This window comes from Manacus candei, unplaced genomic scaffold (assembly GCF_025592945.1).
Source record: "Manacus candei isolate 608988 ecotype Guabito, Panama unplaced genomic scaffold, ASM2559294v1 h1tg000073l, whole genome shotgun sequence".
NCBI lineage: Eukaryota > Metazoa > Chordata > Aves > Passeriformes > Pipridae > Manacus > Manacus candei.
In genome coordinates, this window is record NW_026138121.1 from 1460013 (window position 1) to 1486891 (window position 26879).

The 26879-nt window shown below is 62.8% G+C and overlaps 2 protein-coding genes across 11 annotated transcripts in view; both read right to left on the reverse strand.

Annotated features, from left to right (window-relative positions):
- Positions 1-3263: 3263 nt before the first annotated feature.
- GOLT1A (golgi transport 1A) lies at positions 3264-4989 on the reverse strand. Of its 2 annotated transcripts, none has more exons than XM_051808877.1 (5): positions 4734-4989; positions 4167-4258; positions 3895-4007; positions 3739-3802; positions 3264-3575 (listed from the first exon to the last, which is right to left on the reverse strand). In XM_051808877.1, the coding sequence occupies exons 1-5, from the start codon at positions 4756-4758 to the stop codon at positions 3537-3539; spliced, it is 333 nt and encodes a 110-aa protein (XP_051664837.1). In that variant the 5' UTR covers positions 4759-4989; the 3' UTR covers positions 3264-3536. The 2 variants fall into 2 exon arrangements, with proteins under 2 accessions (XP_051664837.1, XP_051664836.1); XM_051808876.1 differs by having other exon boundaries at positions 3895-4073; positions 4734-4877.
- Positions 4990-5115: 126 nt separating this feature from the next.
- PLEKHA6 (pleckstrin homology domain containing A6) overlaps positions 5116-26879 on the reverse strand; it is a 47408-nt gene continuing 25644 nt past the window's right edge. For 3 of the 9 annotated variants that reach the window (XM_051808838.1, XM_051808836.1, XM_051808837.1), the window contains exons 2-26: positions 24606-24686; positions 24146-24455; positions 23943-24015; positions 23385-23485; positions 20758-20933; positions 20056-20547; positions 18988-19498; positions 18511-18597; positions 17799-17852; positions 15862-15942; positions 14440-14508; positions 14004-14084; positions 13461-13610; positions 12992-13087; positions 12769-12880; positions 12452-12591; positions 11992-12144; positions 10761-10887; positions 10565-10659; positions 10126-10308; positions 9851-10015; positions 9539-9672; positions 9292-9434; positions 8261-8382; positions 5116-7756 (exon numbers count right to left, since the gene is read on the reverse strand). In XM_051808838.1, the coding sequence (XP_051664798.1) occupies positions 8270-8382; positions 9292-9434; positions 9539-9672; positions 9851-10015; positions 10126-10308; positions 10565-10659; positions 10761-10887; positions 11992-12144; positions 12452-12591; positions 12769-12880; positions 12992-13087; positions 13461-13610; positions 14004-14084; positions 14440-14508; positions 15862-15942; positions 17799-17852; positions 18511-18597; positions 18988-19498; positions 20056-20547; positions 20758-20933; positions 23385-23485; positions 23943-24015; positions 24146-24442 (3633 nt within the window). In that variant the 5' untranslated portion in view covers positions 24443-24455; positions 24606-24686 and the 3' untranslated portion in view covers positions 5116-7756; positions 8261-8269. The other 6 variants (XM_051808832.1, XM_051808835.1, XM_051808834.1 and 3 more) reach the window with 6 other exon arrangements.

A 26879-nucleotide genomic window follows, 5' to 3' on the forward strand; every position in this document is an offset into this window, starting at 1 on the left:
CCTGGGCAGGGGGAATGGCACCACCACCCCCTTGGAAGGGAAACCAAGAGAAAACAGGCAGAACCAACTTACCCAAAGCCATCAGAGGGCTGAGGGCTGTTGCCTTGCACGGCCAGTGCCAGCCCTGGGGTTAGCTGTCCTTGCTCCCAGCGCCAGGGCTCAGGGATGTTCCCAGCACAGGACACATTCCCCGTGCAAGGAGAACCCCACAAGGCATTTTCCAGTCACCTCTGCCAGCACTGAGCAAGGATGAGCAGCTGGTGCACGGGAGCAGCGATGGAAAGACCTGATGAGAGGCTTTAAATAACCTACAAAGGTGCTTTTGTGCCCAGGGTTAGAGGAACAGGGGCATGGGAAGGACAGACAGGGATGGATACAGGACATCAGCCAGCTCTGGGACCATGCTGGTTTTATTCCCAGCCCCTCAGGTGACCCAGAGCTGCAGGGAAGATGCTCAGCTCTTCCCACACAGCCTCAAAACATCACTTAACCTGAATTTGCAGTGACAGAAAGTGCCAGGGCATCAGGGAAGGCTGCAATCACCCCACCTGATCCATGTGCTGCTGTGGGAAACCTGCTGCAGTTCGCTCCAAAAGCCTGGGATTTTATCTAATTGCAGATCCAATAAAGAGCAGCTCATCTGGAAATAGCAGGGGAATGCTCTTCAGTCATTTCCCTGTCTGCTTTCAAGGAGTCAAGTGATTGAGAGAATTGAAGGAAAATGCTTTCCAGAGAGAAACAATGGCTTTCCTGCCGGATAAATTTGTTCCTCTCTCATGTTGGGCTGAGCAATTGCTTTTCTTAAAATAAAAACCTGAGATATTAAGTACTTCCCTCTCTAAATGGAATCATTAGGAAGTTTTAGCGAACAGCTTTTATTTCTTGAGGGATCCTTTAAAGCAGCACAAGAAGGGAGGCACATTTCTGGCCTTCCCACGCATTTCACTCACTTCCCTCGTCCCCGAATTTGTTGGTAGTAAAAACACACAGGGCTTGTGAGGATCCTTATTCTGGGTGACCAAAAAGCTCCAGCATAAAAGCAACTCTAGGGAAGGGCCTGGAGGAGGCTCTGGATGGCACCAGCACTGGGGGAATTCAGTGCTGACGTCAGCCAGAGCCAGGGCAAACCCAAAGCCTTTGCTGGAGACCAAAAGTGCTCTGGCACAGCAAAGCAGGGATTTACTGGGCCGGAGGGAAAACATTCCCTGCAATGAACTCCAGGAGAGCAGCTCCAGCTTCAGGCTGAGGGAGCTCACAGCCATTCCCTGGGGCTCCTCAGAGCCTGGAAAAGCTGTGGCTGCCCCATCCCTGGAAGTGTCCAAGGCCAGGCTGGACGGGGCTTGGAGCAGCCTGGGCTAGTGGAAGGTGTCCCTGCCCATGGCAGGGGGTGGCACTGGATGTTCTTTAAGGTCCCTTCCAAACCATTCTGGGATTCCATGATCCCTCAGTGCCACCCAGGGAAGATGCTCCATCCTGGCTTGATTTTCCCAGCAGGGTGAAGTGATGGCACTTCACAGCACCCGGGCACATGCCACGGGGATGGGGGCATTGAACAGTGGGAACCACCTTCCCCTGCACATGATGCATCAGGGACCATTCCTCTTTCCTCTGCTGAAGGCCTGAAGAGAAAGCTTGACCAGGAAAAAAGTTGCTGTGGAGCCCAAGTGGGAATTCTCAGCTGGGGCAGAGCCAAGACAGGAGTAGGGTAAAGGCACTGGGGAGGCTGCAGCCCTCACTTACCTGCACCGTGTTCCTGCCATGAAGCTCATTTTCCCCTTTTCAAGAGCCTTGTGCTGCTATCAAAGTAAAGATCCACTTCCCAAAACCAGGGATCCACTTCCCTAAGCAGCCCTCCCAGGGACATAAAGCAGCCCCGGGTGCTTGAGGAGCTCTGCTCCTGTTAATCCCCTCTGGGAGCTCATCCCCTGCAGCCCAGCTCTGGGATGGCATTTGGGTGCCCAAATGAGTTACCCCACATCACCTGAGCCATCAGAGCCCTTCCCAGCTCTGCTTTCACCTGGTGCCAACCCCCTGCACTCCCGGGCAGCGAAGCTGTGCCTACCAAGGGACAGCAGGCACAGCCACCAGCTCCGGGAGGGAACAGGTTTAACTCCAGCTCAGTAATTAATTCCTGCTAGTGAAGGAGGTTTTCCGTGCAGGGACCGGCTTTGATGTGATTGCTTTGGTTTAATTAAACTCCTGCTTGCACCCAGAGCCCCGAGTGCTCACGGGAACCTGGCTGGGCTCCACTCAGGAGTTACCCGACCAGTTCTCCTGGGCAGAGGAGTTCCTGCAGCCTGGACAAAAGAGCTCCTTTAAAGTCATCTGAGGGGAAGCTGGGAGAGCTCGGGGCTGCCCTCAGCATCCCACCTGCCGTGGGGATGTCCGTGGTGTCATTGGGACACTCTGGACGGGCAGCTGGCACCTCACACCACGGGATGCCCATCCCACAGAGCATCCAGCAGTGTGGGTCCTCCTCAAGCAGAGATGAAAGTCCCTGATACCTGGGCCTGGGTGGGCATCAGGTGGGCTGGAAGGTGTTCCCCTGGCCCAAACCCTGGCAGAGCTGCCCCAGTGCCCAGTAGTGCTGTAAATCCCACCAGCTCCATCCCACAGGGACCAGTCCAATGGGAAACGTGAGTCCTGGCTCTGGAACACTGAGGGTTTGCTCCAGGCCCCCTCCCAGCCCAGCATCCCTCATTAATTAACGACCCCGGATGTCATTTGCCATTTCATGGTGGCTGAGTCCGACTGGGGTCATTTACTCTGCTCCGATCAGGTCAGGAAATGTTAATGTGGTTTAATGGGTGTTTTCCTAACCCCCCCCTGCCCTCTCCCGTGGCTCCCGGGCAGCCTCATCCCCATGGGATGCGTGGGAAGGCAGTGCCACGGCCCCTGCCTGCGTGCCAGGCCTGCCCCAGCTGCCTGGGGCTGGTGGCCAGGGCAGGGGGGCCACGGCCACCAGAGGGTCCCTGTGCCACCCCCAGTCGTGGCCATGGGAATGGCCCTGTGCCACCTCCAGCCATGAGAAGATCCCTGTGCCACCTCCATGCATGGGAAAGTCCCTGTGCCATCCCCAGCCACATCCGTGGGAAGACCCCTGTGCCACCTTCAGATACATCCATGGGAAGACCCCTGTGCCACCTTCAGACACACCCATGGGAAGGTCCTTGTGCCACCCCCAGCCATGGCCGTGATGCCTCCTTGGTGACACCAAGAGATGCCAGAGCTGGAGGCTCAGGAAAGGAGCCCAGCCTGAGCTTGGTCTCAGACACATTTTTTATTAAATCTTTCACTAGGGGAAGACAAAAAGAATTAAATAAGTGCAATAGTTCCAGAATCCTGCCTGGCACAGCCCTGGGGCCCTGGAGCTGCTCCCGGGAGCTCCATGGGACAGGGGGGCCCCATCCCCATTGTGGGGTCACTCCTGACAGCATTGAGGGTCCCTGGGCCAAGAGAGACAACCCTAGGGCCAGCAGGACCCAGGGCTCACTGCCACCATCCCACCTCAGCCACTCGGCCCGTCCCAGGTCAGGTCACACCATGGAGCCGCTGTCTCCCACCTTCTGCAGGAGCTGCAACAGGGACAGACCCAGATCAGCAGGAAAATCCACCCCTGCAGCCTCAGGGGGCTGTGGGGTGACTGCAGTGACCTCCCCTGTCTGATCCCAACTGCAGCGACGGGGGCTGATCCCACCCAAGGGCTGCAGAGCCCGGGGGCACGTCAGCCCTGCTCACCTGGCTCAGCAGGGGGATGTTTGCCAGCGAGCCCAGGAACCCCAAAGCCACCGGGAAAAAGCTCCTGTGTCAACACAAAAGTCTGGGTTGGGCTCCGAGGAGGATCCCCCGGCTCTGCTCTCCCCCAGAGGGGGGTCTGGGTGCCCTGGGACCCACCTGAAGAGGGTGATGAAGCCGTAGGCCTCCAGCAGCATCCCCAGGATCGGCCACCGCATGAGGACGACGATCAACCCCCCGAAAAAGAAGCTGGTGCCCTTCAGCTTGGGCCGCTGGAAGAAGAAGGTGAAGGTCCTCCTGAAGCCGATGATGAAGACCAAGCCAGAGAGGAAGAGGATCTGGGAGGAAGGAGGGAGGGGAGCAGGTCAGAGGAGCTCTTTGCTCAGTCCTGGGCATCGGTGCCGGCTGGGCCCCGGCCCCACAGTACTCACGTTCCCAAAGGCCAGGAGCACGGAGTCAAAGTACAGGAGCATCCCAAAAAGGAGGAAGAAGAGGCCGAAGCCAACCAGCCCCACTCCAATCCCTGTGGAAGACGGGAGGGCTGAGACAAGGGCTCAGTTCCACACCTCAGGTCCCGTGTCAGGTTGTGGTCCCTCCTTTCAGCACCTCCCTGTCCCATTCCCTCCCAGAAAGACACTTTGGGTTTGTCTCCAAAGCTTAGGAACAGCCTTTGCACCTGCCCAGGCCTTGGGGCTGTTGTTGCCCTAGAAACCCCTGAGGGCTTGTGAAAAAAGAATAGAAAAAATAAATGGGAAGAACCATCTCCAGCCTTGTCCTGAGCAGTGGCACGAAGGTGCCAGCGCAGGCAGTGCCAGCGGAGGATGGAGCTGATCTCCAGATGATCCAGGCACCTCCCCAGTGCTGGTCCCCACATCCCCCTTGCCATTACACCCCTCCCTGCCCCAGCCACCCCAGCCAGCAGCTTCCAGCCCTGGCGTGGGGCTGCCCCAGTCCCACAGGGGTGGGCATCACCCACGGGTCACCCCGTGCCCACTTACGCTGGAGGTCGGTCAGAGACACCATCTTGCCGGTGGCGGGGCTGGGTGAGGCCGGCAGAGGGTGGCCCTGCCTCCACGGTGACCCTTGGAAAAGCCCTTTAGTCCCTGTGGTCCCCACGTCATCCTGCAAATCATTAACAGCCCTGGCAGCGCCCGCCCCGCTGGCACGGCACCTCCCCCGGGGGGCACGTGGTGGCCCGTGGCCACTGGACCCTGCTGGTCCTGCCCTCCCTGGGATGGGATGGACCCTGCTTGGAGAAATCCCTGACAAAGGAATAAAATGGAGAATGGGGCTCCTTCGGGGGGTCCGAGTGGCACCCGGGGGACAGCGAGGTCCCCGTGGCACCCTCCTGATTCCCGGCTCACATCCAGGCTGCTCCACGGGAAAGGAGAGCCCTGGGACTGTTCCACGCCCTGCTGTGGGAATAATGGCTCGAGCAGACCCGCTGGCTGTGGCCAACAGGGGTCCCTTCGTGGCACAGGTCACCCCTGAGCCACCCCCAGGGCCCTCTGTGCCCACAGCTCTCGGAACAACTCCAGCTCTTCCCAAACCAGCCCCGTTTTACGCCTTGGCTTCACACAAAAAGGGGTTTTATTCCTGCCCAAGAACCAGCCACAGCCCCAAATAAACCCCACTGGGGAAAATGAACCCCAAAAAGAGGGAGAGGGAGAAGAGGGTTTCTCAGGGAGAGGGAGGAGAAGGTGCCTCTGGAGAGATCCATGGGCCAGGTGAGCCCCTTCCCCACTGCCATTCATCCACTGTTTCTTCGGTCTAATATTAAAACTGAGGTCATCTCTAGACAAAAGACACACAAATGTTGTCATTTCATAGATACTTTTATTTCTCTACCACTAGCAAAATATCCCAGAAAACAATCACCTCCCATCCCACCCTCCCCAATGCATAAATAGATTTCCTCCTGATGCAAATCCTTTCTCGGTTACAAGTCACTGGTATATGAAGTGTTATGAAAAATAATAACCAAAATAAAATTAATTAAGGTTGTTTTTTCCTTTTTTTTTTTTTTTTAAACAAAACAAAACAAAACAAAACAAAACAAAAATGAAACTACAGCTGGGCTCCAAGGGCAGCCATGGGGACACACCTTGGGGACAGCTCAGACACGGTCACTTGTGCCTGATGGCTCTGGGAACACCAGGACAGGAGCACTGGGATGCTCCTCATCCTCCCTGCTCCCTGGAGATGGGGAAAATTGCTGCCTGTGGGTCTGTGTTGGCCACAGCCACCCCAGTGTGTCCCCACGGTGTCCCCACAGCCGGTGTAAGGGGGGTCTGCCCCAGTTACACCAGCTGGGAGCCCACCCTGGTCACCCCCCTGCTGCGCTCAGGGATGGGGAAATAAATGTCATCTCTTAAAACTTACAGTCTCTGTATATTTTATTTTAAATAAATTTGCTTTTAATAAAAGCAGAAAAAATATATATATTTTAAATAGGTCTTTTTTTCTTTTTTTTTTTTTTCTTTTTTTTTTTTTTTCCCCTCTGATAAATTGGCAAAGAATCTGCTTTTTGTAACTCATGGGCAGGGCTGGTGCCAACACAACCCTGCGGAGAGAGAGCTCGGCACAAACAGTTCCTCCCAGGAAAGAAGAGAAAAAAACAAATATAGATATATATTATAAATGTATAATTTCCATAAAACATATATTAAGGCATGTAATAGCAAAATAAAGGGCCAGCTTTATGAGCTAAGAGGGCTGAGGGAGGCTCAGGAAGGGGATTTAGGGCTCTGGGGGGTTCCTACAGTATTGCTAAGATGGGGTGTCTGGCGGATAATGGGGTGCAGGGGTCCTGGGGGGGTCAGGATCAGCCAGTAGGGAAGTAGCTGTGGGATGGATGGTATCCAGTACCCAGCTCCTCGCTCCATCCTCCCTGCCCACCCCAGCCCCCTGGGGCAGTCCTGCCAACCACACATCCTGCCAGGGATTCTGCTTTTCCGGGCAGAACCCGCTTTTTTTCCCACCCTCCAGAACGTTAAAGCAAAGGGTAAATTTGCTACAGGAAATGCAAACAGCTGGAAGGGGCTGGAGTGCAACGGGAAGGGTCTGGGGGAGACACAGGGCCAGGCTTTGGGAGGGCTCGGAGGCGATGGTGGGATGGGGGCAGCCGAGGTGACCCCACTGCTCCCGCCTGGCCCCTTCCCCTTCCTCTTCTCACCACCATCCTCACCCACTGGTGGGGGGTCCCTGATGACCCCACGGTTTCCCCACCCCACCTGGCACCCCGCTCCCTGCCCTGCTCCCATCCAACGTCCCCATCCCTGCCCACACCTCCTGCTCCGTGCCAGCGGCGCTCCGGTGCCACAGGCAGCCCTGGGGCCACCCTGACCCCGCACAGGGCACTGCCCCGGGCACCTCCATGTCCCCACAGTCCCACCCCCACCCATGCTGCTCCTGACACAGCTCCTTCTGCCTCCAGCCGAGCCCCAGCACCAGGAGGGACGGGACAGCCCAGGCCAGGCGGGTGCGAAAAGCAGGGTCAGGGCTCAGGGAGGGGCAGAGGCACCCGAGGAGCTCAGATGGACCATCCAAGCCTGGTGGAAGGTGGAAGCACCATCCGTGGTGGGGACTGGCTGGTCTCCACCCAGAGAGCCCCTTCACAGACCTTTGGGAGGCGTCCCAGGAGTCCGAACGCTCCCCAGGGATGCCCCGGCAGGGAGGTGCCCGCTGTGCCAGTGGCCGCTGCCACGGATGTCCCTGCCCGGCTGCCTGTGCGGGCCTGGCGCCCAGGACACGGCGGATCTGTCCCTGTGTCCACTGCCAGCCCGAGGGCTCCTCGGGGACCACCTCCAGCACCTCCACGTCTCCTCGGGCCGGGGCAGAGCAGCCGGTGCCGTCGGCGCCGCATCCCCCACGCGGCCGTGCCGGGTGGTCTCGCCGTCGGAGGGAGGGAAGGGGGTCCAGGAGAACCAAAAACGATGGCGAGAGGTTCGGTGTCGTGTCAGGGGGGGCTAAAACGTGGCCCCGTGGAACTTGATGGCGCCGGCAGCAGCCAGGGCTTGAGCTGGAGGGGCGGGAGAGCGAGGCTCAGTGGGGCGGTGGGTGGTGGTGAGGCAGCCCCCGTGCCCACCCCGCAGCCCCTGTGCCCACCCCGCAGCCCCCTCCCTGCCCTGCGCAGGAAAACCTGGCACAGATTTGGCTCTATGCCCCTGGCTCCCCTGGGGGAACATCCACCTGAGCAGGGGACACTGTGTCCCCCCCAATTTGCAGCCACCAATTCATGCCAGGCAGGTGAATCCCAGAGCCCCCCCCTTTCCTCCCTGCACGGCCTCCCTGCCCACGGCAGCCTGCTGAGCCCCCCGTGCCCACGCTGGGCTGACCCCCAGCGCCGTGGGGGACACTCGTGTTGGTCCATGGAGGAGACGGGGCTGACGTGGCTCAGGGAATGTTGGTTAGCTGGAGCAAGCAGCGACGGCCGGGCATGGGGCACAGAAGGGGCACCCCGGCCGGGCCCCCCGGGCTGGAGAGGGGCTGGGCTGGGCTGCGGTAGGAGAGAAGAGGTGCTTACGGTCACGGCTCACACACGCATTAAGTGGCTGCTGTCGGCGCCCCGGGGTTCGGCCGAGAGGGGGTTGGTCGGAGGAGCCGGGGAGGCTGGGGAGGTGGGAGGGCTGGGGGTAGCGCACTGAGCTGGAAACAGAAACGGGAGAAGGGCGTGAGGAACACGGGCTGCGGCAGCGGGGGGGGCACCCAGCCGGGGGTTAGCGGGGAGGAAAGGGACGGGGGGAAAGGAAGGGAGAAGGAAGGAAGGCAGGCAGGCAGGGGGGAAGCAAGCGCGGGCAGGACAAACAGCCACAGCGGCGCCCGCTCCCGGCGCGCACACGTGAGCTCCCTGCAGGGCTCCTCATGGACACGGCGGGCGTGACACCACCATCATCACCCAGGGACAGCAGGGCACCGTGCTGACCTGGGCATGGGGTGACACCACCATCACCCAGGGACAGCAGGGCACCGTGGTGACCTGGGCATGGTGTGACACCACCATCACCCAGGGACAGCAGGGCACCGTGGTGACCTGGGCATGGAGTGACACCACCATCACCCAGGGACAGCAGGGCACCGCACTGACCTGGGCATGGTGTGACACCACCATCACCCAGGGACAGCAGGGCACCATGCTAACCTGGGCATGGGGTGCCACCACAGTCCCCCAGGCATGGGGTGCCACCACAGTTCCCCGGGCATGGGGTGCCACCACTATCCCCCGGGCACAGGGTGCCACCACGCTCGCTCAGCCAAGGTGTGTCACCTCATGCCCACCCAGCCAGGCACTCCCACCCCTGCAGACGCTCCCAGCAAGGTGCTGGAAGCTGTGCCCCGCTGGAATAGCTGCTCCATCCCAGGACCTCAGGGGAAGGCAGCCCCAGGCAGGGCGGGCAGGGCCCGGGAGCTGTTGGCTCTCCCACTGCCCAGGGATGCCCTGCCCAGCATCGACACAGTACTGACCCCTCTCCTGCCCATCCTGACTCCTTGCTCTCGCTGCCAAACCAACACCCGCCGTGCCCAACCCGCCCTGCCCTCAGCCCTCCTGCCCCTCACCCGAGAGCATGCGGCCGCGGCGCGAGGCCTCGGCGGCCAGAGCGCACGAGATCTCGATCCTCTTCTCCTGCTCCTGCAGCTGCGTCTCGGGGTCCTGGGGGGTGTCCACCTCCCCCTCGCCCAGGGGGATCACGTTCTGCAGGCTGTGTGGAGCACCCAGTGTCAGTGCCCGTGCCAGGCCCCTCGGGATGGTCGGGGAAGGGTTCACCCCCCCCCGGGATGGCTGGCACGGGCACCGCAGCCCCACCTGGATTTGGCAATGAGGGTCTTGATCCTTTCCACCTTCTTCTGCTTCTCCTTCATCTCCTCGGGGCTGAGGGGCGATTCGGGCTCCAGCTCGACGTACCGCTCAGGGATGAGGACTTTGTCAGGCGTGGAGAGCTGGGGGCAGTGGAAAGGGGTGAGTCCTGTGCTGGGCATGAGGGACCCGTCCCCCTCCAGCACCACCTGCCCCACTCACCCCAACACCCGCCTGGGCAATGGCAGCCCCTGGTTAGTGGCTCCAGGATGGATGAACCCCCCAGGGATGCCCCACGTCCCCGGGACACCCCGTGCTCACCTCCTTGTGGATGTCCACGTCGTAGTGCTGCGGCTCCAGCTCCATCTTGCGCAGCCGGGCGATCTCCTCCTGGGGGGTCTCGTACACCTTCCCGGGGTCGTCCGAGCGCAGCGCGGCCTCCAGGTCGGAGATATCCACCTCATGGATGCTGCGGTGCCGGCGCACCTGCGAGGGACCCCGGCCCGGCTGAGACCCCCGGATGGCACCCTGTCCCCTACCCCGGCCCCCAGTGTCCCCTCTGCTCCGGGAGGGACCTGCCAGGCGCAGGGACTCACCACCTTGTAGGAGGTGGGGGTCTTGGTGCCGGGGGGTTCGGGCTGCTGGCTGCTGGGGAGCTGCAAACTGCGCCGCTTCTCCTTCATGGAGCCGCTCTGGTGGCGCTTCATGCGGTCGATCTGCTCCTCCACGCTCATCTTCACCTTCGTCTCGGTGGCGAACACGGCGCTCTTCGGTCTCTCCTGGGGGCAGCCCAGCCCTGGGTCACCCACCCCTGCCCCATCCTCCTGGTGCTAGAACCCTCTGCCGTGGGCTGCTGGGCTCAGCCCTTTCCCGGGATGCCCGCTCCAGGAACTGCCCGGGAGGGATCTCAAGGAGTGGATGGCAAGACACGGAGCCACTCAGCAGCAGGCTCCTCTCCACAGGCTGCACCACAGCCCCCCCCCAGCTCATCCAGTCCCCCCAGCCCGGTCCCCAGCCCCTCAAGCCGAGCCCTACCCGGGAGCTGAGCCCGTTGGCCATGCCAGCAGCACTCCTCCTCGCCACCACCTCCTCCTCCGCCGGAGACTTGGTCCTGGGGGGGACGATTCCCACTGCGGAGCAAAGCAGAACGCCAGGCTGAGCCCCCCCAGGGACCAAGGGCAGGGTCCCAGCAGGGTCCTCTGGGGTTCTGCTGTCCCCAGTCAAGCCATACCCTTGTTGAGAGCCGCCTGCTTCTCTGCATCCTGCTCCTGCCGGCCCTGCAGGAGCCCCTCGCCCGGGGGGCCGGGGGGGCTGGGTCGCTGCACCTCCTTCTTGCTCTGCTCGAAGCCTGGTTTGGGCTGTGGGAGGGAAGCAGGGCCCTGGTGAGCCCCCCTGTCCTGTCTGGGGGCCACACTCTGCCTGGGGACACCCCCTGCTCTCCACAGCCACGGACCACGGACATGCTTCTGGCAGTGGATGGACACACAGACACCAGCCACAGGCCAGGCTTCTCCACGGGAAAAGCTCCCTGAAAGGCTGATGATCCCACCACGGCACCCAGGAGCTCTGGGACAGGGACACCCTGGCTCTGTGCTGGGCTCCAGCCAGACCCTGTGCCTGCGGGAAGGGGGGTGGTCCCACAGGGGCAGGAGTTGGGACAGGCATGAGAGTGAGCCAAGGGCCATTTCTGGGGTCCTTTCCCACCTCGTGTCCCATGGGAACAGCCTGCCTGGAGCCCAGGAATTGTTGGTGTGAGGGAGGGCTGTGGCAATGGGCCAAGCAGCCCAGGGTGCCCCCTCAATGGACACAGTGAACCCAGACACCCCTTACACCCCATGGATCCACGTGCAACCGCCCCTGTGCCACCCACAGCTGCTGGAAGTGCCACCTGTGTTGGCAGTGTGACCCTTCCCAGCTCTGCTTTGCCGTGCCAGCCCCCTCGGACACACATCCCAGCCCCCAGCTGCAGGGACACCAGCGGCTCCTGGTGTCCACACCTGGCCCCTTCCCCTGGCACGAGCACGGCCGAGGTAGCAGCAGCAATTCCCACATCCAGGTTTGCCCTGGTGGGCAGGAGCTGGGGGTTCACTCCCACGGGCAGAGCCCACCAGCACCACACAGGGAGCGGTGCCACGGAAGGACAGCGAGAGAGGTGAGGGCAGAGGAAAGCAGAGAGGGTGATGCCAAGGGCTGTGGCAGCCTTGGGGGCTGCCCAGGAGGGGACAATCCGTGTCCTGAGCGAGCACAGTGGGCGCTGGGGACCTGGTGGGGACACGAGGGCCATGGGGGGGCTGCTGAGGGGACGGCAGGTAGAGCCACGTGCTGCTGTCCCCACGCCAAGTGCCACCTCCACGCTGTCCCTGTGGGCTCGAGGTGGGCAGCTCCGTGTCCTGCCTCATGCCAGCCCCTGCCACACCTCGGGGAGGAGGAGCACGGGGTGGCAGCTGCCCTGGGTTCGGTACCTGTCCCCGCTTGGCCTCTGCCCCGCCGTGCTGCCAGGAAGGGGACGTGGGGTACGGCCAGAGGCGGCTCTCGCTGGGCAGCGGAGGGACGGCCGGAGGAGACTCCAGGGGGACGTAGGACTTGGGGAGGGGAGGTCGAGGCGGGCCTGGTTCCTGGGGCGGAGCGTGAGGGGGGAGAGCAGAGAAGGAAGAGAGAGTTAGAGAGAGGCCAAGAGACAACACACAGTGGAATTGCCGAGCCAAGGAGGGCAGGAGGGAGAGTGGCGGCTCCGGAGTGTCTTTGTGTCCCTGGGCAGAGGGGGACAGGGCATCCCACCCCACTGCTGAGGGGGACACTGCATCCCACCATCTGTGTGGCCCAAACGGTGCCCCCAGGCAGAGCCACGAGGAGAGGCATCTGTGCTCTGTGCCTGGTGCCCAGCATCCCCCAATCCCACCCCAAACCCCCCCACTCTCTCACCTCGCCAGGTCCGGGCTTGGTGGGCGAGCCCTGGGAGCCAGAGATGAGGGAGAAGGGGCTGAGGGGGCTGGTGAGGCTGGCAGAGCTCAGGGGGCTGGCAGGGCTGTTGGAGCTGTACGTCCCCGAGGGGCCCAGGGCCACTGTGGAGAGGAGCAGGAATAAGATAATAATAAGATGATTATAATAAGGTAATAATATGATAATAATAAGGACCACCATGTCCCCGAGCAGGAGCTGCTGTCTGCCCAGAGTCACCAGGGACACTCCACGACATGGCACACTGGGGTCTTGGCTGGGCAGGGACAGAGCCCACTCACCTCTGTGCTTGGCAGTGTCGGTGCCACGGGACGGGTTGTTCTTCCTCAGCCCCTCCATCACATCCTGGATCCGCCAGATCTCCTTCTGGATCTGCCGGTTGAGCATTTCGTTCTGGACGGGGAGGAAAGGCAGAGGTCAGAGCAGGACACGAGGGCTGAAGGAACTGGGGGGGCTTCCACCCCCCTGGGAGGGACCCCAGGGATGTCAGGGGGACCCACTCACCTGGATGTCCAGGTTCAGCTGCTCCCACAGGTCGTCGTGCAGGGTGGACACCTCGCTCTCCAGGCTCTCGTACTCGGCGGTGCTGTTTGCCAAGGCCTGGGGGGAAGGTGGGTCAGGGGGGTCCTTGGCAGGTTCCTCCCCTGGTTGGAAGCAGCTCTGGACCACCCGGGAAAGCAGGAGGAGGCTGCACCCAACACAGCCCCCCGAGCTGGGGAGGGGGTGGCAGAAGAGGGGACAAGCTCTGAGGTGCCCGTGGGAGCACCCGGTGCCAACAGGCAGGGACAGGGGCAGAACCAGCGGCTGGATGGCACCTCCAGGGCTAATTTGCTTTGTGCCCCATGAGGGATTTTGGCTCCTCTGGCCCCCAGCCAGTTCAGGGGAATTCCCTTTTTGTTTTCTTTCCAGGAAGGGAGAGAAGGGACACAGTGGGAGCTGTGAAGGTCCCCAGGAAGAGGGAGGGGCCCGTTACCGTGCTGGCCTGAGACAGCTCCACACGGATGTTGATGAGCTGGTTCTGGAGCGACTCCTTCTTGTGCAGCAGCTTCTCTGGGTAGGCAGGTTGGCTCCCAAACATCTCCAGCTCCTGGTGCGTCCCCATCAGGGCACTCTCCAGGCTCTCCTGGATGGAATGGGAGGGAGACAGAGCTGTGAGAGCCTGGTTGGTGCAGGAGCTCTGATCCCCCTCCTGAACAGGGCACAAACACCCGGGGAATCCTGGGGGTGTGCATGGCCAGAGCACTTCCCTCGCCTCAGAAACATCCCCACTGAGCTGCCCCCAAGGGAGCAGGACATTTGAGGACATTTGCCCAGAGAAGTTGTGGCTGCCCCATCCCTGGAAGTGTCCCAGGCCAGGTTGGACAGGGCTTGGAGCAGCCTGGGCCAGTGGAAGGTGTCCCTGCCCATGGCAGGGGGCTTGGAACGACATGACCCTTAAGGTCCCTTCCAACCCAAACCATTCTGTGGCAGGGCCATCCCCTGTCCCCAGAGGGCCACTCGAGCTGCCACCACGTACCTTCTCAGCTCGGAGCTGCTGCACCAGCCTCTCCTGCTCCCGCAGCACCTTGTTCTGCTCACAGAGCTTCCCCAGCAGCTTCTGTGCCGGGAGGGAAAGAGAGAGGGGGGAAAGGATGAGGAGGGTGAGGGTCCAGCACGGTCTCCCAGCTGGGAGAGGCAGGAGGCAGGCAGGACACGCCCCACGGGGTTGGGTTGGTGGGATGTGTGGCCTTGGGGGGGGTTTCCAGCCTCCTGCTCTCATTGCAGGGACTTCACCCCCAGCCAGGGTGGCACGGGACAAACTGGGAGATGAAGGACTGGTTCACTGAGGAGCACAGACCAAACTGGGGGCAGCTCCCAGCTGTGGGAGCACGGGGCAGAGCTCTCTCCATGGGGACATCAGGGCTGCTGGGGGGGGGACAGGGGGGCCACACAGGACAGACATTTGCTCTTACATCGGTGTCTTGCTCGCTTATCTTGTAGGGATGCAGAGTGTCCCTGTAGGCCTCCGGGAAGGGCGTCACCTGCAAGCAGAGAGTGGGGTGAGCCCGGCCCTGGGATCCCCAGGGAAGGGGAGGCAGCTCCCAGCCCCTCTCTCCCATCCCTGTGAGCGGGGAAAGAGAGGGAAGAGCCGAGTCCTGGAGGTGGTGGGTGCTCCCCATCGATAGGGAGGCACTGGGATGTCAGTGCTGGACATGGATGAAGTCACAACCTCCCTGCCCATCAGCTGGTGAGCCACTGGAATTATCCAGACACAGCCTCTCCACAGGAGCCAAGGACTGAGCTAAAGAGATGCCTCGTGAATCATTAACTGCCACCATTCCAGAGGCAGGGAAACAAAGGCAGCGAGATTGAGCTGTAATTCCACTTAGCAGAGTGGAAACACCTATAAATCAGCAGCTGCAGCAGGGCCTGTTTACCACCACTGGCTCCTCCATGAGTCACTTTCCTTTCCTGGAAATCTAAATTACTAATGGGACCTCAGCAATTAAATGCCTCCAAGATCTGGAGATGAAAGGCAGAAGATAGGAAGAAGGGGATCATTATTGCTAGAAAGCAAGATGCTACTTTAGAGCCATTTAAACTACAGGATAATGCAAAGGGACCTGAATCTGGGAAGTGCCAGCGGGGCTGGAGGCAGAGCCTGGTGGATTGGGATGCTGCTGCCTCCGGGCAGGGAGCCCAGCCAGCAAGAGCATCCCAGGGGCTCCGGTTTCACCCTCCAGCACATCCCTGCTCACAGCAGATGGAAACAGGAGCCTTTTTTGTTGGAAAATCCCAGCGATCTCTGGGCTGCTGGCACAGCCAGAAGGTGCCCTGGGCAGCACAGCGGGGCCCCGAGACCCCCTGCCCGGGGTGGGTGGCACGGTGGGCACAAGTGATGGGACCTGCCTGTGCTGGGAGCTGCAACCCAACACCAGCAGGAACATCCTGATGCTGGGAACAGAAGGAGCCAGAGCCTCCGGGGGTAAAAGGCTGTTTCCTCTCCCCATTGCAGGAGTTATTGCGTTGGTTTAAGAGCCTCAGGCTGGATTCCTGTCTGCAATCATCCCACACCTCCTCCTTGCCTCATCAGATGGCAAAACAAGGATGAGCCAAGCCCCGAGTGCAGCCCGAACGAGGATGAGAGTCCAGCACCGCCGCGGCCCCGCCTCGCGCTCTCGCCCGGCGCGAGGATTTGCCGGATTTCAATGGCTCATGGATGGATTAGCAAAGCCTGGGATGGACTAGCAGGCCCCCGAGGGGGGTGATGCGCCGCGTGGATGCCGGGTCTGCATGAGTGGCGATGGTGGGAGGTGACCCCGGATGGCGCGGGGGGCACGGCCGGACCCGCAGCTGGGCACGAGCCACGCGGGGCCCGGCGGCCCGAGCCTTACTTGCATGTAGAGCTGGGCCCTAGGGGAGGAGGTCTCCACCATCCTGTTGACCATACTGATCAGGGTCTCGCTCTCGCTCATCTGCGGCACACAGGGAAGGAAAGGGCACAGGTCAGCGGAGACGCGCCCGCGCGCCGCCCCAGCCGCCGGCATCGCTCCGGGGGCCCTCGGGACGTGAAGTGCCACCTCCTGAGATGTCCCAGGGGCTGCAGACACGTGGGGACGGCCCCCCCCCGGGCTGCTGCTGCTCCACTGGGTTTGCCCAGGGCTGGCTGAGCGCCCTGAATGCTCTGGTGAGGGGAAAGCACAGATAAACCGGAGCCGGCTCGGAGCTGCAAACGGCACAGACAGACACGGGCTCGGACAGAGATGCCACGGCGGCAGCACAGCGGGTCCCAGCACACAGACGGACACACAGACCCTGCTCTCACGCTGGCTGGTGGCTCCGTGCCCAGCCAGGGCTGTGATGGCATCGGGGAGGTGACTGACAGCCGGGCGTGGGGACAGCGGCGTCCCCTTGTCCAGCCCAGCAGAGCCTCCAGCAGGGTGGAACTGGGAGGTGGCACACTGAGGCCATGCTGCCAGGCACGGATGTGATGGGTTTGGCATCCCTGTGCCCCCCCAGAGCTGCAGCCGAGCCCTCCAGGGGGGCAGGACAGACCCCAGCCAGGGGTTCCTGGGGTGCACAGCCGGTGGTGACCACGGCTCCCTCGGAACCGGGTGATGGGGCCACTCAGGTCACCAGCACCAGAGTTCTACCACTGCCTCTGCCCACAGAAGTGCTGCAGGAGCCCACAGCCCCGAGCAGACAATGCCCAGGAACCCCAAGATCCAAGGGGTGATGGCACTTTGAGCACAAACCAGGGACTGAACCCTGACTGGGGGTAGCCGAGGGAGCCGCGCCCGCGGCTGGACGAGCAAGGAGAGAGAAAATAAAGCAGCAAGATGTTTGAAAAGAGACACTTGACAGCGTCACTCCCAATTAGTCTCTCCACAGGTCGGCGGGAGAGGAGGAGGAGGAGACGCAGAGCCTTTTCAGGAAGTGGTTTAAAGAGCCGGGAGAGGCAGCGATGCTGCCGGTGGCTGCGAAACAGCCCAGAGAGCTTTTATTGCAGCGAGTGCTCCTGCCTGGCCCTGGCCCTGCTCCAAGGCAGACACAGATCGTGGCGATTGCTGCACCGGTGGAGATTTGCAGACTAATGAGATTGTCTCTGGAGCAGCTCCCTCAGTGCCAGCCTGGGCTGCAGCACTGCCCAGCAGCTCCTGTCCCCAGCTCTGGCTGCAGCCCCTGCCTGGACACATTCCTGGGGGTGTCTCCCGGCTGTATTCCCTCCCCATGCTCCTGGGATGAAGTCAGTTCACCGTTTTGCTCCAAAAACCCGAGTGCTTTGGTGTCAGACCCGGTGGGTCCCTCACGCCCACCTGCATCAAACTTTTCACCTCCGAGGAGGAACGGGGCCACCACGTCACCAAAACCACAGTCCCCAGGGGTCACCTGGCCACCCCTGCACAGGGGACACCAGCCCTGGGACCCCACACCTTCCAGCACAGCCACGCTGGCACTGTGCATGTGTCCAGCACTGACCTGGGGGGTTTCAGAGCCGCTGCACCCCCTGGACCCCAGGGCAGCTCCCCGAGACCCCGGGAATGTAGGAAGCTGCCCCGGCCCCCCCACACCCCCCCATCTCCAGCACACCACACAGAGGCACTGTCAGGGGGGACTTTCTGCCAAGCAATGAGCGACCCTACGGATGGGCAGGATGGAAGAAGCAAACCAAAGACCAACTCGTGCTGCTGGAATGCCAAGAAGGGTGAGGATGGATGGATGGATGGACGAGATGCTGCGCCGGGAGGGAAGGGGAAAGCTGCTGGGGACGGGGGGGCACGAGGGGACTAAAGCAGCAGGTGAGGTGGGGCTGGCAGCCAGCTCTGCCTACCTGCTGGTCCAAATACTCTAGGTTTCTTTGCAACTGAAGGTCTAAAAGTTCATCCTACCAGGAGCCAGCAGGCACGCGGCAAGAAACGAAGGGCAAAACATATAAGAGAAGAAGCAAAAGCAGTTAGGTGAGGGCTATGGAAAGGCCTCCTGGCTGGGAAACGAGGCACCTCCGGGGCACAGAGCCGGGAACGCCGCCCTGGCCGTGCCCTGCGGACCCCGGTCGCCCTGCGGCTACGAGGATGGATGGCAGCATGGGTGGCTTATGGTAGCTCAGGCTTCTCCCTCCTCCGATGGTCCTGCCCCGTGGTTCTGGGGTCGTGTTCTGCAGGGGGACCTCCCGGTGCCACCCCAAAAGCTCCGGCCCCTCCAAGAGGAAACAACGCAGGAAAACGCAGCAGCCGTCGCCAGAAGGGAGGAAGCAGAGGGGGAGAGGCAGGGGGTGCACCGGCCTCAGGCAGGGACCACCCTGGGGAAGACGGGGGTCCAAGGGCGTCCTACTGCTGCAGAGCGGGGGCCAGGGGCCCTTCCACACGGATTTCCTTTGGGAATGGTCGGGAGGGACCAGTAAAAGGACCTGCAGTCCCGACCTGGCCCAGAGCAGCCCAGCTGTGACCCAGAGAGCTGCCCCTGGAGTGCAGTGGTTCCTCCTTGGCCATCTGAGTGGGGACCCCTCAAACTGACCCCCCTCCCCGGGCCAGCAGCGCACGTACCATTTTGTCGTGGATGGTGGGGGATGCCGGGAAGTGGTACGGATACACTCCGGGGGGGACGGGCCGCCTGTCACCCAGGTAGTCGTACTGTGAAGAGAGGAGACCCCACCCCAAAAATCAGAGACACGTGAGAGGCGTGTGAGAGTCAGAAAGCACAAGACAGGACAGACTCCGGCCCCCAGCAGGGTCAGGCCTGGCTTTGGGACAGGGACACCAGCACTCCCTGCTTGGGAGCACATCACCCATGGTGGCCCTGAGCACCCCACCCCATCCATCCATCCATTCCTCTGGAACAACCACAGCCAGGGCAGCTCTGCAGGATCACCAGGGGGGTCCCCAGAGCCACCAGCTGCTGCAAGGTGGCCCTTTGAGGCCAGGCTGTGCACGCGGAGGGGACACGCCGTGCCGCAGCCCCCCTGCCCTGCCCTGCCCTGCCCTCCCCGGCAAGGATCCCCCTCCGTCCCTGCGGGCGCTCACCTTGGGCGAGCTGATGGACCGCCTCATCATGAAGGGGGTGGGGTCGGCGTAGATCTCGTCGCCGCGGGGCGGGAGCCGCTCGAAGCGGGCGCTGGGCGAGCGCACGGGCGAGTACACCCGCGGCCGGCTGTAGGAGCCCTGGCTGGGCGAGCGTGGCACCGAGCGGGACCGCGGCTGCAGCGACATCCTCCGCAGGGAGCCCGAGGCCGCGTCCACCTCGTCCAGGTAGGGCGGCTGCCTCCCGGGGGCCGGCAGCCACAGCGGCACGTCCTGCCGGCCGAACCCGGCCGGGTCCTTCCAGTCCCGCAGCTGGAAGGTGCCCCCGTTGCGGAAGGAGTGGCGCTTGTCCTCCAGCGCCCAGGGCGGGCTCACGCGGTCGAAGGCGGGCATGGAGCAGATGCTGTCGGGGCGCACCCCCGCGGGGTAGTACTGGTACTCCTCGGGGTACTGCGGCGAGTAGGGGGAATAGTAGTCGGGCACTCGGCGAGGCACGGGGTAAAACCTGGTGGGGCTGGAGCGGGGAAGAGGGTTGTGAGAGCCAGGTTGGAGGGCAGGCAGTGCCTGGGGTCCGGGGGGCATGGGCAGACTCGGAGCAGGCAGCTCCAACACTGGTGTCTGAAAAGCTGGCTGGTTGGAAGCCCTCCTCCCAGGGACTGCAAGGTGCCCACCCCTCCTGGCATCCCTCTTCCAAGGATCCCATGGTGGCCTCCCCTCCTGGCATTCCTCCTTCCAGGGATCCCATGGTGGCCTCCCCTCCTGGTATTCCTCTTCCCAGAGATCCTGTGGTGGCCTCCTCTCCTTGTACCCCTCCTTCCAGGGAGACCGTGGTGGCCTCTGCTCCTGACATCCCTCCTCCCAGGGACCTCCAAAAATCCACCTCCCCAAAATCCACCCTGCATGACTCCTCAGGGCACCCCCTACACAGCTCAGAGCCGGCACAGGGAGAGAAAGGAGAGCCAGAAGGGAGATCTCCTGACCCCAGGAGGGCAGGAAGCGGGCGGGAAGGGTAAGAACATTCCCAGAGCACCACCCAAAGGACAAGCCCAGCGGAGGGGAGCGGGGTCTCACCTGCGCAGCTCCTCGGGGGGCACGTTCCCGCGGCGGGAGTTCACCCACTGCTGCAGCTGCGTCATGGAGCTCTTGCGCTGGGCCACCTTGTCGGGGTTGGGGCGGGGGGCGGCGGCCCGGCGGGGGTCCCTGCTCTCTCCGTCGGGCGGGGGGAAGGCGGTGCTGCCGGGCCGGCTGGGGGACGGGTACGGCCACCCGTTGGGCTGCGGCGGCCGCTCGGCGCTGCCCGGCCCCCGCGGCGCCTCGGGGTAGGGGCTGCCGGGCTCCGAGGGCCCCTCCTGCCCGCCCACGCCGTTGGCCTTGGCCAGCGGCTCCTTCTTGCCCTCCGCCCGCTCCGGCTTCCTCTCCATCTTCTCGGAGCCGCGGCCGTCGCCCTCCCCGCGGGTCTTGGCGTCGGGCTCGGCTTTGGGGTGCTCGCGGTGGGCGCTGTTGCAGTGCAGGTGGTGGTGGTGTTTGCTGGGGGGGATGTTCTCCGAGTCCGGCTTCTCGTGCCTGGGGGGTGCCAAGATGGGAGAGAGGGGTCACCTTCCCTCTGTGACGCCCCTGGGATGGTCGGGAACGTCCTGACCCTCCCTCGGCCTCGGGGGGCTGGCACCACCCCAGCTCCCTTCTCCAGAGGGTCCCTCACGATCCCAAAAGTCCCCCCCCCATCCCTGGGAGAGTGGGGCAGAGGGGTGGCACAGGGAGCTGGTGGGCGCTGACCTCTGGGTCGGGGGGATCTGCACCCGGGCGGCCTCGCCCATGGCTTGGATCCAGGATTCCTGCTCCTCCGTGTTCTCGGCGCTGAAGAAGTAGGTGCGGATGCCGGCATGCTCGGCCTGGGGAGACACGGGCTGCCCGTTACTCGCCGGCACCTCTTCCACCCAGCACACCGTCACCTGCAGGGGGGCACACAAGTGGGACAGAGAGAGAGAGACAGGAGGGTGAGAGCTCCACTTCCACCCCGGCACGAGGTCCTGCCAGCGCGGGAGAAGCCAGGAGTGGTCCTTCCCCGCTGCAGGAGCCTCCCAGCCGCATGCACCCTCCCGCCGAGCAGGAGGAAGGCTCTGCAGGCCCCTCACAGGGGCTTCCCTGGGGTCATGATCCCCCTGGGGTCACTCCCAGAGGTGTTCAGGGCCAGCCCTGCCCAGAGCCCCCCAGCAGAGGAGCAGCACCCCAGTACAGAGGTTGCTGCACCCCAAGTGGGTCCCTGTGGGGCACAGGGGGGCTGGGGAAGGGTTTATGTCCCAGCGAGAGCAGCAGCAATGTTGGAGCATCATCCATGCAGGCTGAGGGGGAAGGTGGTTTCTTGGCCCAAAAAATATTTTTGGGGGGGAGCAAAAGGTTTGATTTTGCTCCAAGATGTTGGTGCCCATTCTCCACCCAGAACGTGCTGGAAGGCACGTGGTTATTTAGGGCCTTTTTGAAGCTTCCACCTTCCCCCTCTCTGGAAAGGGATGGGAAGATGCAAGGAGGAAGAAAAGGAGGGAAGATGCAAGGAGGAAGAAAAGGAGGGAAGATGCAAGGAGGAAGAAAAGGAGGGAAGCAGGAGGGTTTTTCCCCTGAAAGACTTTCAGGGCTCAATCTCTTAAATTAAAAAAATTTTAAAAAAAAATTGGGGTTTTTTTATTGATTGATTAAAACCCTCCCTTGGGGTTTCCATCCTCCCCAGAACATGGGCACTGTGCCCAGCTGGGGGTCACCTCCTGAGCCCCCCATGCACTCCTGCCTCTGCAAGCTCTGCAGCCAGAGGAAAAGATGTAATCAAAGGGAATCACCCCCTGGATTAGTGGGAGTGGGGGGGCAGAGCATGCGGGCGAGCCTGGGGGTCCCTCACCCTCTGCATGCACCAGAAACACAAGAAGGTACTACCTAGGTGGTGGCTGGGTGCTGGTGTGGTGGGTGGCACGAAGAGACCCCTCCTGTCCGGGGATCCTCACCCGCAGAGAGAGGAGGAGGAAACACAGACACGGGGTCAGCGGGGCAGGAACAAACCTCCCCTGGCCCTCGGGACCCTCTCTACCCTTCTCTGGCCAAAACCATCCTCCCAAAGCCTGGGGAACACCAGCACGGAGCTCAGCAGAGCTCAGCTCGTGGGCAGCAGCTCTGCAAGGCTTTTCCCCACCGGTGTCACAGAGACATTTCATAGAATCACAGAATGTTTGAGGTTGGGAAAGACCTCCAGGACCATCGAGTCCAACCTGTGCCCAGTCCCCACCTTGTCCCCCAGCCCAGAGCACTGAGGGCCATGTCCAGTCATTCCTTGGACACCTCCAGGGTGGGGACTCCAAACCTCCCTGGGCAGCCCCTTCCAAGGCCTGACTACCTTTTCCAGGAGGAAATTTTTCCCTAATATCCAACCTGACCCTCCCCTGGCACAGCCTGAGGCCGTTCCCTCTCCTCCTGTCCCTTGTTCCCTGGGAGCAGAGCCCGACCCCCCCCCGGCTCCCCCCTCCTGTCAGGGGGTTGCAGAGCCAGAAGGTCCCCCCTGAGCCTCCTTTTCTCCAGGCTGAGTCCCCCCAGCTGCAGGTTTAAGGGTGGAAGTTACAAAAATCCATCCCCTAGGCTGGAACCACTCCTTGGCAGTGCCCTGCAGGGACCCAGCACCGGCTGTGGGCACGGGAAGGTGCAGGCTGGGTTTTTGCACAAGGGCATTGGCCCATCAACAAATGGGTGCCAACATGACCCACGACCACGGGCAGCACGAGCAGCTGTGCTGGTGAAAGTGCCTCGTGATGCCAAAGGTGCCCAGTGATGCCCACAAGTGCCAGGGAAGCTCAGCCCCTGCTCTGATGCCTGGGATGGACGTGGGGGAGCAGCAGCCGCCCTCACCTCTCCCTGCTCTGCTCTCCACTCCAGCCCCACGGCAGTGACTCATCACGGGCTCCTCCCTTCCAGTTACACTTCCCAGGCAAACAGCTCAAGCAGAGCCGGAGTTGGGGACACCTCCATGCCTGGCTCTGGGAATGCTGCCAGGAAGCGCCGCGGCAGCCGGTGGGACAGGCTGGCGGGAGCAGCGATGGAGAGGGGAAACTGGGACGGGGAGAGGGGTAGGAGCATCCAGCAAGGCCCTGCACCCAGCTCTGCCCTGGACTGGGGGGCAGCAGCAGGGGTTGGTGACCTTGGGGACGCTGCTCAGCCCACGTGTGCCTCAGTTTCCCCGGCAGAAGGCAGATCCACGTGGCGTATCCACAGGGGATCCCGGGATACACAGTCAGCCCTCACCCCAGCTTGCTCCAAGCCCCGTCACCAAGAAAGCCAGAAGAGCAGCAGGGACCCTGCCAGCATCACCGCCACCCCAGTGCCGTCCCAGTGCCATCTCAGTGCCCTGTCCCCTCCCAGCCCCTGACCTTGAACGTGTGCTTCCTGCTGATGTTGTCCGAGGGCTGCACGGCCGCCACGCGGAAGCTGAGGAGGGGGATGCTGCCCAGGATGTTCTCCTCCTTCTCATCTGGGGGGGAACGCTGGGGTTACACACACACACAGGGGTTGGGAGCTCTGGCTGCCCCCCTAGCAGAGACCCCCCCCCCCATCCCACTGCTCCTTCCCAGGGGGACACACAGGGAGCCCACCTGTGGGAACGCACTGCCCGCCTGTTGCTCCCGCAGCTCTGCCTGGCTCACAAACAGCCTCCTCAATTATTGATGCCCGCCCAGGGCTGAGCCCGGGAGCTGCCAGGGAGGCGGGGAAGGCTCTGCATTAACCCCTCAGGTCCCCAGCACAGCGAACACCCCCACAGCGGGGTGCTGGGACCCCCAGACCCCTTCACCCACCCCGGCACACTCTCCTTTGAGCACGGAAGGAGCCTGGGATCGCACAGAGGCGCCCGGCTGGTGGGCACCGGGTCACGCTGGGGGGGTGGCATGAGCTTTTTGGGGGGGCATTGGGACTGGTGCTCAGGGCTGTACCTTTGTAGTAGAAGAGGCACCGATCCACCAGCACAAACCAGCGCTTGTTCCACTGCTTCACCCCCGAGCTGGCCTGCGAGAGAGGGGCCGTGAGGGCAGCGCCCATGGGCACGGCTGCTCCCGGGGGGGAGGCACCCAGCAGGGCTGGCAAGGGGGGTGACACCCCCGGGGAGGGGGGGAAGCACCCAGCACGTGGGTTGTACCTGCTTGTAGAGCCACCCGCTCTTGGTGACGGCGGCGTTGGGGTTCCTCTTCATGGAGTTGGAGCGCTTCCCGAAGGCGATGCCCTTGCGGGAGGAGCGGGGGGCCTGCAGGGGGGCAAAGGAGCCGCTCAGGGGGGGTCCCTGGTGCCCCGTCCCCGCTCCTCCCTGCCGTGCCCCGCGGCGCCGGGCACCCACCCGGCCTCCGGGGCGCTCCGGGGGTCCCTCCGACACCATGGCGTGGCCGGGGGGCTCGCTGGGCACGGTGGGCGGCCGCTTGCTGCCCGCTTTGCTGGACATGTCCGAGGTGGGCCTGCGGCACAGGGGAGCCGGGTCAGCACGTCTGTGTCCCCCCACCCCGCAGGAGCTGCCCCCCACCATTCCCAGCCCACCCCCCCACCACGTGTCCCCATCACCAGCCACTCCCAGGCCCTGAAAGCAGGAGAGTTGGGAGCCAACTTACTTGTGCAAGTCGAGTCTGGAGCTGTCCTCGGGGACCTGTCCCGTCACTGGGTGCAGGAACGTGTTCCGCCTTTCATTGTGGCTGTAGAGATTGGGGGGGGGGTTGTTAAGAGCCCCCCAGAGACCCCTCCTGCTAACCCAGTGCTTTGGATCTCTCATGGAATCACGGAATCGTGGGATCACGAAGGTTGGGAAGCTCTCTAAGGTCACTGAGTCTCCAGCCATTAGCCCAGCACCGCTGTGTTCACCACTAAACCGGGTCCCCAAGTGCCACAGCCAGGTGGGTCACCCTGGAAGTGAAGCCAGACCCCCATCTGGCTCCCCCCTCCTGTCAGGGAGTTGCAGAGAGCGAGAAGGTCCCCCCTGAGCCTCCTTTTCTCCAGGTTGAGCCCCCCCAGCCCTCTCAGCCACTCCTGGTGCTCCAGATCCTTCCCCAGCTCTGTTCCCTTCTCTGGACACACAAAGATTTCACTGGCATTTCCCAAAAAGTGCTCAGCTCACTGGGGGCCAAAACAAGGGCTGTAGTGGCCAAGCCCCCCTTCTTTCTGCTGCTACATTTCAGGAGTCACCACTGACCCCACTCAGAAGTCACTGCAGCAGCAGCAGCAGCAGCAATGGCCCATCCAGGGCTGTGCCTGCAGCGACATCCCCAATGTCACACCCTCCCCCTGCTGCTTTTAGGGCCATTTGCCAAAACACTGCAAGGTTTAGAGCAGGGTCACCTGGCCATGGAGGGCTGTGCACCCCCCAGACCCCAAACACCAGCCCAGGGCCCCCAGCACAAGCTGTTGCTGGTTTGGTGGTGCTGGGCACAGCTAAAGGTGGCTGTGCTGGGCTCCCTGGCAGTGCCAGGAGCAGAGAGACAGGGCTCCTGCCAGGCTCAGCTGGCACCTTGTGCCACGTCCCTGCCCCAGTCCCACGCAGCTGGTGTTGTTGGGCACCCCCAGCACTTCACTGCTTCACCTGGGGAACCCCCTCCCACGTCCTTTCCCAGGAGGAAAGGACAAGGTTTACCCACAGGTTCAGGGCTCCATCCCAGGAAGTTTGCACTGGACCCCATGCCCATGACCTCCCTCCTTCCCAAAGCTGCCAGGCACCAGGACATGGGTGCCCCCCCCCAGCAGCCCGGCATGACACCAAACTCCTGCATGTCAGCAAAACAGGGGAAGTTTGAGCAAGAAAACGCAGCTGCCAAGACCATCCCATCCCGAGCTTCACCCCAACCTGGGCTGCTGCCAGGCCCTGAAGGCATTAACCACTTCCTACCCAAAAAAGTGCCGCTGAGCTGCTCCCCCTTGCAGGTCCCACCCCGTGCCCTGCCATGGGTCTGATCCCCTCTGCCAGTGCTCCCCACGCTCGGGGGCATCTTAAACACCCGGGGAGTGTGTGTGCACCCCGCAGCGAGGGGGGGTCACTCCTCAGAACCCCCCAGCACCTGTTTTGTCTGTGCCACGACCCACCCGAGTTATCCTGCCCAGCCCAGGCTCCAGCAGCAGCCCAGGGGGTTCTGCCACCGGGGCTGGAGCTGCTCCCAGATCCTTTTTCCCCGGCAGTGACTTCAGAGGGGTTCAAAGCACGGCTGCTGGGGCAGGTCCCAGGCCCCCCCATGGTGCTGACACATGGGGAGGGGGCAAATGCCAAGCGAGCAGCACCCCAAAAGCACCAGATGTGGGAAGTGGGTGCTGCCAGGACCCGCCAACATGCCAGAACCCCATCCAGGGGGTCCCCCCCATCCCTGCCCACGACCCTGCACCGCAGCAGGTCTCTGTCCCCGCAGGCTGGACTCTCCCTCCTCCGCCGCCAAGCCCAGGACACGCACCCTTTGCAGCCCCGCGGCTCCTCCCGGTGCCTCCCCCCGCCCCAGCTCTGCCCCCACCCCCCGACAAGGCAATACCCCCGAAACAGGCAAAGAACCTCCTGAAACCCCCGCCCGGCAGCAGCTCCCCGGGCTGACCCCGCTCCAGAAACTCGCGGGTTCCCATCGCCTCCCAAGCACTGCAATGCAGCAGCCACTGCCCGGGCTGAGGGTCCCTCACCGCCGCCCGCCCGCGGCCCCCCCCGGGTCCCCCCCAGCCCTCCCGGGGCTCCTACCTCACCCGCCGGTCCGCCCGGAACTTCAGCATCGTGCCAGGGGCCCTCCCAGCTCAGCGCCAGCTCCGGGCTCCCGGCATGGCCACGGCGGGCACGGGCAGCGCCGGGGCCACCACGGGGCCACCACGGTGCCACCACGCTGCGGGGCGATGGCACCTGCCGGGGGGGCAGCCCGGGGCGGGCA